Raw genomic sequence first — 11,873 nt, 5'->3', positions numbered from 1 at the left:
GCTTAGAGATGTCCCGCCCCTTAGCCTATCACAATGTGTTGGAGCGCTAGCCAATAGCAGTGCAGTGATGAATACAGGAATGATGAGAAACACAGTGCTGTACAGCTCCATGCTGCTATAGCCAGCTAAAGCTCTTTATTTGTTTTTAAAAGACATTTAGGAGACATTGTGACACATGAGGAAAAACCGTTGAAGCATCTTCTTATTTTTTTATACACGTAAATATCTCTTAAGGCACAAGATAAATTAAGAAGACGGGGAACAACAAAACCGCCTTTCAGAGAAGCTCTCGCATCCAAAAGAGAAAACAGTTTGATCCTTTCAAAATAAAACAGGAACAAGGAAGAGAAATGGGTGACAGCTGCAAAATACACGTAATAAAACATTAAAATACATAACAGTGCGTTCATACATGTGTGTAAAATACTTTCTTGATGGCAAGAGAGTGTATTTGAAAAAAAAGCGATATTTACTGTTTTAAATACTAACATTTATGTTGTAGTTTGATATAAATCCCTTTTGAGCAAGTGCTGTGAAATCAATGCAGTTTTTAAACATGATATGCGTGGTAACAAATATATGTACACCAAATAAAAGAATAAGTAAATGTGAATTTCAACAATTTCAAGACCTATTAACGACACGTATTATTGACACGTTAAGACTCATGTTGATTCATAAACAACATGTGGAAAACTTTATTATAGCGGAACTTGTGACGATATAAACCCTGACTGAAATGGCGACAAACTAAAGAAAAAAGCTAATTTTTTAATCCTTACTTCTAATTTTAAAAGCCGTTATTTGTGGATTTATTTGTAATTATTTGATATTTCTCAGAAGATTTTGTCGTCATCTTACTCCAATTTTCTTTATTTTTAAAGCCATTATTTTCAGTAAATAAAGCTTATTTTTCGCATATTTTTGACAATGTTACAAAAAGGTGACATTCTTTTGTGTTGCAGATCATTTCTTTTAGTTAGTCAATGTGAATTTTTTAAATGTCACTATTTGTACTTTTTTGTGTATTTAAAAGCTTTTTAAAATAAAAAAAAGCAATCAGAAGTGTTTTTATTAATGTGGAAAGTGGTGCAAACATATATTTGCACTAGGAATATATTTGGTGTAAATTTAAAGTGTAAACTGTTAATGTGTACATTTTGTTAATGTCATTTTTCTCCAATTGTATCAGTTTTTAAAGCCACTTTCATTAGATTTCTTCTGTAATTTAAACATCACGAACACTGTCTTTATTCACTGGTTTATTCCTGTATTTTCAAGATTTTCAAATAAACACAAAACTGGATATCTTTTATTGTGAAAAACCGACAGGAAGTGATGTTTTCTTTAGGATAGCTACACATTAATCGGGGACAATACTATAAATGTGTATAAAATGTGTTTTTATACATCGTGGCTTTAGATAAATTAAGAAAATATGGGTGATAATTGCAATACTAATATTTGGGGAAATACAGACAAATCTGTCTTTTTTCAACTTCTAACTTTCATATTTAACAGATAATCTTCTCATAAAGGAAGGGAACACTACTCCATAAATATGTTATTTCTATAATTGCAATACATGACTCTTTAATTTGGCATTTTTTAAATTATAAATACTCTTAATTTGAGATAAGAACTACTCTACTGATGAACCCAGATAGATAAAAAAAACACAACATATTCAGCTTTAAAAACAATAACAATGGCCTTATTCTAGAATAACAACAGGTGTATTACCGGATACAAGAACTGTGGATTTAACACACCTTTTGTGTACTCGGTGGCAATTCTAGAGTCTCTGTGGGGGCCCTAGGCAAAAATGCACTGGTGGCCCCTCAAACAAGCCATCAGTGGCGCCCCAACACCCTCCCCCAGAGCGGAGCAAGGCAACGAAACTTAAAATAAGAAGCAGCATTTTACGGCGCGCTATGCATGGGGCCGCCTCGAGGGGGTTTCCCGACATGTCGTTGCAGTAAATGAAAGGGTGTTTAATGTTGTGGACCTTCTTAATCTACCTTCTTTGGGGGCCCCCTTCTGGTCCGGGGCCCCAAGCAGTTGCCTGCCTTGCCTGTTCGCAAGCGGTGCCCCTGTGTTCACTTATACTTATCTTTAAGATGTTTTAAACACATGTTATCAAAGTGGAATAAAACCAGAGGAAAGCAAACGAGGGAAGATAATTAAAAAAAATGACTTCTCGTCTCTTTGGTGGCGTCTAGAATGTTTTTCATTCATAAAAACGAATGAATCAAAGAAAACGACAAACAATCATTTGTCCTGAATCTCTCTCAACCACGACGCCCTCTTTAGTCCAGCATCATCGTTTATATATTTACAAACTTTTACATATTTTACCGCAAAAAAAATAGATTGTCTTCCTCTACAACTGATATAGATATAATCTCCTATAACTATGGAATATATTTTCCACAGCAGTACATGGTAGTATTGGTGATATATTGAATATTCTACATGTGGAATACTCCCTTTAAAGCCTGGCTCTTCTTAAAGGGGAGGTCTGCCTTGCGACTGTTGTGATTAAATGGATCAAAGCTGCTTCTTCTTTACTTTGTACACTTAAAAATAATAGATGTACTGTATCATTGTGGTAATGATGATGGTGACGATGATGATGGTGGTTGTTGCGCTCTATAGTTGCTGAGGTTTCGTCAGACCATCTTCACTCAGCTCATACCTGCAGGAGGAGAAAGAGACTTTTATTCTGAAAATCTGACAGCTCCACGCTTTTATTTTGAAAATCGGACAGATACATGCTTTTTTTTTGAAAATCTGACAGATCCATGCTTTTATTTTTGAAAATCTGACAGATACATGCTTTTATTTTGGAAATCTGACAGATACATGCTTTTATTTTGGAAATCTGGCAAGATAGATGCTTTTATTTAGAAAAATACAATTTTGAAAATCTGACAGATACATGCTTTTATTTAGAAAATCTGACAGCGTCATGATTTTATTTTATCAGGCTCTGATGTCAGAATAAAAAAAATTGGGTTTTCTGACAGATGATCCATTTTAAAATATCTTCAAATATGTGTTCGTCTCTCATTTAGTGGGAATAAAAGCATGTATCTGTAAGATACAGCATTCCCACTAAATGTTATTCGACGCACGCAATTCTTTATTATTCCGCCGGGTTATTTTGCGCCTCTTCTTCTCCCACATCGCAGAAACTCCGTTCGAACATCAAAACGTTCAGCTCGGTCGGGAATCGATGGCTATTACTTTTCTCATTCATAACTTTCATAATTCCAGAGATACATCTCATAATTCATCAAATTTTTAACATAGAAGTCAATGGAGAAACTCTTCAGACTTGAACAATCTTCATGCAACTTCAACTGCTCCTTCATACTTTCACTCAGAAACCTCATTCCAACTTTAAAATGTTACACATCTTTCTGATATTATTCATGTCAAACAACTTTTAAATCTGATTCATACTTTTAGAAATATTAAACATTGTTCAGACCTTGGTAAAGAGGCCTTCTTCAGATTTTAGAGTGCGTGTTGTCACAGCTAGAGTGGAGGACAGATTTAATTTTGCCTTCATATTTTCTTTTGAACCTGCCATAATTCCCAAACCCTACATTCCTGAGACATCATTCTTCATGAGAAACGTAGGAAAACATCTCGTAGCTTGAAAAATTAAAAGAAATTAAGCAAAAAAAATTAAACAAAATGCCTCTTGAGGGCATGAAGTAACAAAAACGTTCAACATGTCTCCATTAAACCCCATTGTAAGTTCAGTCCCATCTTTCCCCACCACAGCAGCCGCACACCTTTAGTTAATCTGCCAAAAAGGCCACATTATTAACCCGAAAGTACACAAAAAGTACACTTCAGATGCTCAAGTTCCTTGACATGCTTGACGCTTTGAAATTTCACTGATATCTGTTACGGTTCTTCTTACATGTAAGAGGTTTATCTCTCATTCAGAACAATGAAAATGCTCTCCTCTCACTGATTACTGCACATCACCATGGAAACCATTGATCTCTGGATACGTCGGTAGCTCAAATATAAACACCTGTGTCATGGAACACGATGATGTCATTACTCCAACTGACATGCTCAGAGCAGCAGACTTCGGATAATGGTTAACACAGCTCTACATCAATTATGGGGTGTCATCATATGCCGTTTCCATGGAAACGCATCCCTCGCCATAAAACAAGATGTCGCTGTAACTCCTATGGACACGGTCCGATCGTCCCCCAAACTTCGCATGTATATCACCGGTCCATGCCTCAACAGCTCTACGCCAAATCTGAGATCTCACCATAGGCTGTTGCCATGGAACAGCCATAAAACACGATGTTGTCGTGATACCTATGCAAATGGTCTAAAACAGGACCAGACTTCAGATAATCGTTAATGGTCCGGCCCTCAACAGCTCAATGTCAATTATGGGGTGTCATCATATGCCATTTCCATGGAAACGCATCCCTCGCCATGAAACACAATGTCACTGTAACTCCAATGGACACGGTCCGATCGTCCCCAAACTTCGCTTGTATATCACCGGTCCATGCCTCGCCAAATCTGAGATCTCACCATAGGCTGTTTCCATGGAAACGCATCCCTCGCCAAAAAACACGATGTTGTCGTAACTGATATGAAAATGGTCAAAACACCACCAAACTTCAGATGACAGTTAATGGTCCAGCCCTCAACATGCCTATGTGCCATTTGTGAGTTTTCCTCAAAAGCTGTTGCCATTGCAACACATCCCTCACCGTAAAACACAATATTGCTATAACTCCTATGAAAATGGTCAAAAAGTGCTCAAACTTCATATGTGTGCCAACAGTCCAGCCGTGAAGACATCTACGGAACAGTTTTGAAATGTCTTCAAATGCCATTGCCATGGCAACACAATGCTCGATATGAAACACGGTTTTCTCATAACTTGTGAAAATGCTCCAAATGGCCCAAAACTTCACAGGTTTGGGAACGATGCAGCCATCAAAACACCTAAGCGTATTATGGGGTGTCATCAAATACCGTTGCCATGGCGACAGATAATTTGTCATCAAGTTAGTTTGCAGTTCAAATATTCTGCTGCTTTTCCAAGCTTTTTTACTTTAATTTCTTCTCTTATCACACATTCAAGCCCCCGGTGTTCATGTATCATTTCAATCTAAATTCTTCACTTTCTTCTTACACATTACATTTCAGAATAGCAATTCAGCGTCAGCTTTTCAGCATAAATCATTCCCACTAGCAATTTCTTCAGGAATTGCATTCTCTAGTTGAGGTTTGATATCCCCAAGTGTCAATATTTGGCAAATCTATATTTCTTTATTGATTTTATCTTTAAGGAAATATCTTTAATCATAAATTCTGCCGTTTTGATAAAACTGTTGTACTTTAAAGTCACATCTTTCAAAGATTTCTTAACACCATACACCAAACTGAGCTGTTTGTTGGTCTTCATATTTGTATGATCAGAGTTTTAGAAACAATAAGTGAGAAATCAAACACTCACCATTGTGTCCAACCCTTAGACGTGTCCTCGTACGTCAAATCCACCAGAACCTGAGGAGAAAAGACAACAAAGCGTATTTAAAAATGCAAAATCAAGTGTTTAAAAGACTGTAAACAGTTGAAATATGACATGAGCAGAATAATCTACCATCCTTGAAGATACTCTTGTGAGTTAAACACTATTTCAGGTTGATAAACACACTGGAATATTGTCAAAACTCAAGATTGAAATCCATAATCCTCAAACAAAGACTGCTTTATAGATAATTGGATTGATTTCAAGACATTTCTGTATTTAATGAAGCGTGTAGAATCTGTAGTGAGAGAACGTACCTTTCCCAGAAGGCCTTTGTGTTTGGAGAGCAGTCCTCCTCCATTCTTCACCGCGACGTCCAGAGTGCGTCTGTGGAGCTCCACGAGAGACACACTGAACTCATAGCTGAGGAGGAGGAAACATTAACAATCATCAGCTGCTAAAATACTACGTTTAAAAGCACACACGCTCAATCAAAACATCAACAGAGATGTCAGAAGTACACACATCCTGTACTCAAGTAGAAGTACAGATACTTGTGTTTAAAAATACTGGTCAAGTAGAAGTACTGACTAAACTTCTTTACTCAAGTAAAAGTAAAGAGGCTTTGAAATGTACTTCAGTAAAAAGTACCCATAGCTAGCAGCTGTTTTAAAGAGTACCTGACCTCCCTTTATATTAACAGAACAATAATGTCATTGTTAGCTAATGAATGTTTCCATGCTGAACAACGGCAACATGACAACGTTTCCATTGGTCCCTCTTCTTTAGAGAAGACCAGGAAATGATGGATACACGGATCGTGTTCAAATGAATAGGCACGCAGTGACTCTAAAGAATAATGATCACGCCACCAAACACACATTCAGACTAAAGGAACCAGCTGTTTGGGAAATGAGAGAAGTAGAAAGTACAGGTATTTGAGTTCAACATGTAAGAAGTAGAAAGTACAGGTATTTGTGTTCAACATGTAAGAAGTAGAAAGTACAGGTATTTGAGTTCAACATGTGAGAAGTAGAAAGTACAGGTATTTGGGTTCAACATGTAAGAAGTAGAAAGTACAGGTATTTGAGTTCAACATGTGAGAAGTAGAAAGTACAGGTATTTGGGTTCAACATGTAAGAAGTAGAAAGTACAGGTATTTGAGTTCAACATGTAAGAAGTAGAAAGTACAGGTATTTGAGTTCAACATGTAAGAAGTAGAAAGTACAGGTATTTGTGTTCAACATGTAAGAAGTAGAAAGTACAGGTATTTGTGTTCAAAATGTAAGAAGTCAAAGTAAAAAGTTGTCCGAAAAACTTGAGTAAAGTATACCAGAAAAATTGACTTAAGTACAGTAACGAAGTATTTGAACTCCGCTACTTCCCACCTCTGAACATCAACTAAAGACAGAGTTTGGTGATGTCATTTGCTCTCACCATCCCATCATGTCATTGGTTATTTATCACATATTAAAATGTGGCTTAAAGTCTTTTTGAACCCATAAAATATGGGGATAAAATGCCATGAGAGTCGACCAAATGCAACGCTACCTTACCAATAATGATATATTTCTCTGGTTTGACCATGTTTGGAAAGATTTGGGAAATTCCATATACTACGTAACATAGATCCAGTTGTTTTCTGAGATTTTAATATTGGAAAATTGAAAAATAAGTTGTCCAGTGAAGGTGGGACTCACGTCTGGTCGTAAACGGGGTTGAGGGTTTTCTTGAAGGTGTGAGTTTTCCTCCTCCCTGACCTCCGTTTGTCGGGAAGCAGGTAGAGGCGGACGTACGGATCCGAGCCGTGGTCCGTGAACGCTATCAGGTTTCTGAGGGAAGGGAAACGTGGGATTATAACTGAAAAACTGACAACTGAATATTGTAACCGTCACTTCTTGTGCATTAAAAAGCTGTTATTTATTTGAAAATTGGTGCAAAAAGATATTTGTACTGGGAACACGTTGGTGTCAATTTAATGTGTCCTTTTTCCCCAATTCTATCCGTGTTTTAAAAGCACTTTTCACTTCGATTTTATGTCATTAAAACAAAAAAATGTATTAAGACGTTTAGGTACTGTTCTGTTTTGTGTTGATTTTCATATAAGAAAATACTAACAGTTCAGCCATTTAATATTCTACATTTTCCTCAGCACTTATTTATCTTCATCACTGTCTTTATTCACTTGTATATTCCTGTATTTTCACAATAAAAGAAGTAAGAAAACCACAGAATAGAACTGAAGACTTCAAAAACCCTCTCCTGATATAGAGTCAGTAAAACTCCCGGTCCTTTGTTGTTCGTACCTGCAGCCGTGCACCACCACGATGAGTTTGTTCCTCTGGGACGAGTGTCTGATGGTGAGCTGGATCTCACCCAGAGGGAAGTGACCGGGACCAGAACCACTGCAGAGAAAGAGAGAGGAAGAGGGTTAACCAATGAAAAACCTGCATTTTAAAGTGTCGTGTGCAAGGGAAGGCAAGTTTATTTATACAGCACTTTTCAACACAAGGCAATTCAAACAGACAAACATGAAAGACATTCAGAGCAAAAGGTTTTGAAGTGACAATTATTTTGTATATATTGACTTAATGTGTGCAGATGTATATATGTGTCTATGTTGGTTATTTATGTGTGTACATATATATATATATATTAAGGATGTAACGATATATCGAATATCGCGATATCGCTGTGAGACTGACAACATCTACCGCGATTCTTTTTTTTTCTTTCTTTTAAATAATCTTTTATTTTATTTTTTGTAATAATTTTTTTTTAAAAACCTTTACTCAACCAGACGGTCCCATTGAGATCATCAATCTCTTTTTCAAGGGAGACCTGTCCAACATGGCAGCAAGTAGGTTACAACATGAACATAAAACAACAGATAACACAAAAGGACATCGTATTTACAGGGCTACATGTACACGCCTAGAGACATTGACAAGTACCAACAGTATATCTATATCTCGCCCTGTCAATAAGCCTCACCTTGTTGGCAAAAACTGTATTGTTTTTGAAGTGGTGGAGAGACAATGCACAGTTTGACCCACTGCTGTACCCATGGCCAAAGCATATCTCTCTGTCCCAGCAACACCAGTACCAAGCAAGAGAGTTTTCTCCACAGCAGGGGATTTTGTAAACGCCCAAACATCCCAGCTTCTACCTGGAAATGTGGACGTGCTCATATTCCTAAAAGATAACCTTGACGATGGTGAGCGAGTGAGGTAGAGTTGAGTTACTTGAAAAACTAAAGTGAAACTTGATTTATTCTATTGCAGGGTCTGATTATTATATTGTTGACACTTTAAAATACTATTATCCTACTAAAATGCTGTACTGTATTTATTATTTAATAAAGAAAAATAATTTTTTTTTTTTTTTTTTTTTTTCAATATCGCGATAAATATCGCACCGTGAGTTTTTGGTATCGTTAAATCCCTAATATATATCATATACATAAGTGGGTATACAGGTGTGTTTGTATGTATACATATAGGTATATATTTGTCTCTAAATATATATTTGTATTTGTTTACAAACAGTATTCCGATCTCTCTGTCTGTACACACAAACTGAAAGATTGACAATAAAGTTGACTTGACTTGAAATGGATATTTGATAGTTTGATAGTTACTTCTGCAGCAGAGCGAGTCTCTGCTGGAGCTCCTGAGTGGCGTAAGGGTTGGAGATATCAGAAGCGATGCTTGGAGTCAGCTCTTTCCCTCCCGCCAGATATTGCTGCGACCCGGAAATGGCGAGATTAGAGGAGCTCCTCCCACTCTGAGCTAAACCTCCTCCTCCTCCTCTTCCTCCCTGCCCCAAATCAGTGCTCCCTACAGAGCGGTACGGATCGTTGGCTTCTTTCCTTCGGTTCAGGGCGTCCTGCGCCGACACTGAGGCGGAGCGAGGGATGTCGAAGGTGGAGGAGGGAGGAACGGGGGAGTCGGAGGAAGAGGCGGCATGTTGAGGGTTTGTTTTCTTGTTTTTGTTGGCCTGCAGTGAGGGGGGGTCGGCGGAGGGGTCGGAGGAGGGGTCGGAGGAAGGGGTTTTGTCCAAGCTCAGCACCTGAAATTAAAACAGAATCAGAAACATTCAAATTTCAAAGGTTTTATTGTCATTTCTCAATCAATCTCAATCTGTATTTACTTATATAGCACATTTAAAACAACCAAGTGCTATACAGGGAATACTTACAATATAAAAACATATAAATACACATATGAATGTACAATTTCTATATTCAACTCGTATTAAAAGCCAGTGCAAAGAGTCATATGCACATGAGCTACAGTGTAGAAATGGCAATGGCATTTCTTTGACCTGAGCTCCTCCAACATATATAATAAAATACAACAATACAAAACAAAGTTAAACGCACACAACGAAAAGTAAACAAACACTCAAATAAAGCAAAATGTCATCTTACACATACGAGTACGTTTCCTAACACAACTAATGTATATATAATATCCTGCTTTATAGTTTGTTTACTGTACATTCGTATTTCAACATGTATATTTTCAACTTTTTTAGGGCCATTTTATTTCGCCAAAAATGTCCCAATTTGGGATCAATAAAGTACTTTTTATTATCTTATCTTACCCTCAGAGCCATCTTCATCTTCAGCGCGCAGCTCGGGCCGGAGTTATTGAGGGGGAAACGCTCATTTAACGTCATTTCTTCGGCCTCCAGAAGGCGAGTCAGCGGCACCGTCAAAACGCCCAACGTGCACTCGTGTTTCTCGTCTTTCACCTGGAAACACACGGAGGGGAAGTCATTGTTTTTGTCTCGAGTGTGTCTCGCCTTTACTGCTTATTGAATCCAGGCTAGATCAGCAAAGGAAATATTAAAAAAGACCCACAGAGAGACTTTTTTGAGACAGTTTGCAGAATCAAACATTACATTTTAACAATTTTGATTAAATGTTGATGAATAAGTCAAACGTCAAAGTACAAAGTGGGGGTTTTAGATAACTCCACAGACTGTCTCGCCTTTACTGCTTATATATTTTGGACAGTAGCAAATCAAATATGAATAAAAGATTAAGATGAGCGTCCGTACCTCGACCTCCAGCTCCTGGCTGCGGGGGTTGTGGATCAGGAAAGTGAACGCCTCCTCCCACACCGGCTCATTGGTCTTATATCGGATCTGAAGGACGAAACAACAACAGAGGAGGTAGAGGGAAATGTGGGTAAACTGGTCACAAACTCCATTAAATACAAAATAATATGTATTTTTGTATTTAATATGATAGAAGAAGTCTGAAAATGGCGGGTTGTCCATTAAAATGTGTGAGGATTCAGCTAATTCCAAACGTATTGCACTGTTAGTTGCTCGCTAAATGTGCTGTGGCTTTACAGTAGAGAATAGCTATCTTAGCATCGTTGGTGACATTATATTAAAACAAATTAACAGACTTATTGCATGAAAATTGTCTCCTAAATTACCACAGCGTATTTCTAAGGGAAAGTGCGCACATAAGATATGACGATTTGTGTTTTACTTGCAGAGCTGAATTCACCACACGGTTAGCCTAGCTTAGCATAAAGACTCGAAACTAGCCTGAAACATATCAACGCTAAACTAGCTTTTTGTAACCGTGTTTCCAGGCTTTATGCTAAGCTAGGCTAACAACACCCTGACTCTATATGTGTACTTACAGTAATGCACGGACACAAGAAAGTAAGTTAACAACTTAAATTCACACAATGTTACAATATCTGCTAACTAAGAGGTAAAGTTACCCTCAATCCATTTATTCCTACGACGTAATTCAAGTATTACTTTAGATCACGGGCCACATTAGAATTATGGTTGCACTCAAAGGGCCGGTGGTAACTTTAAGATTATATAAAAATACATAATAAATATAAAATAATGTATTATTTTACAATATTTCCTCTGCATTGGATTATTATCGGATAGGGTAATAACTTCATAATTAACTATGTCTGAAAGCAGAAGTCTAGGGAAAATCATTGCAAGTCTCTTCATTGCGCATGTCACACAATGAGATGCATTGTGGGACATGTAGTTTATGGGCAACATTCTCCTGTAAAGCGGCACGTAACTTTAAAATAAACTTAAATAAATGATATACTTTGAAAGCTCTTGTGGGCCTCATAAAATGAAGTGGCGGGCCGGATTTGGCCCCCGGGCCTTGAGTTTGACACCCCTGCTTTAGATAAAACGTACATAAATGTTGCATTTTTAAATGTGGAGGATACATAAGATTATTACATTACATCACTTGTTAGACGCTTTTATCCAAAGCAACTTACATACTCAATACTGTGGACAATCCCCACAGGAGCACTTTGGGGTGAAGGGTCTCAGG

The 11,873-nt window shown here is 37.5% G+C and overlaps 1 protein-coding gene across 4 annotated transcripts in view; it reads right to left on the bottom strand.

Moving 5' to 3' along the window:
* Window positions 1-990: 990 nt before the first annotated feature.
* Window positions 991-11,873, bottom strand: part of LOC117462328 (extended synaptotagmin-2-like) — a 68,934-nt gene continuing 58,051 nt past the window's right edge. For all 4 annotated transcript variants that reach the window (XM_034104506.2, XM_034104507.2, XM_034104508.2 and 1 more), the window contains 8 exons: window positions 10,598-10,684; window positions 10,139-10,288; window positions 9,171-9,601; window positions 7,837-7,935; window positions 7,231-7,362; window positions 5,848-5,953; window positions 5,516-5,565; window positions 991-2,698 (listed from right to left, as the gene is read on the bottom strand). In XM_034104506.2, coding sequence (XP_033960397.1) covers window positions 2,653-2,698; window positions 5,516-5,565; window positions 5,848-5,953; window positions 7,231-7,362; window positions 7,837-7,935; window positions 9,171-9,601; window positions 10,139-10,288; window positions 10,598-10,684 — 1,101 coding nt within the window. In that variant the 3' untranslated portion in view covers window positions 991-2,652. The remainder of the gene's footprint in view (window positions 2,699-5,515; window positions 5,566-5,847; window positions 5,954-7,230; window positions 7,363-7,836; window positions 7,936-9,170; window positions 9,602-10,138; window positions 10,289-10,597; window positions 10,685-11,873) is intronic.

The sequence above is a fragment of the Pseudochaenichthys georgianus genome, chromosome 17 (genome assembly GCF_902827115.2).
Source record: "Pseudochaenichthys georgianus chromosome 17, fPseGeo1.2, whole genome shotgun sequence".
NCBI lineage: Eukaryota > Metazoa > Chordata > Actinopteri > Perciformes > Channichthyidae > Pseudochaenichthys > Pseudochaenichthys georgianus.
Note: the sequence above shows the minus strand (reverse complement) of the source record. Positions and strands in the feature narration are given on the sequence as shown.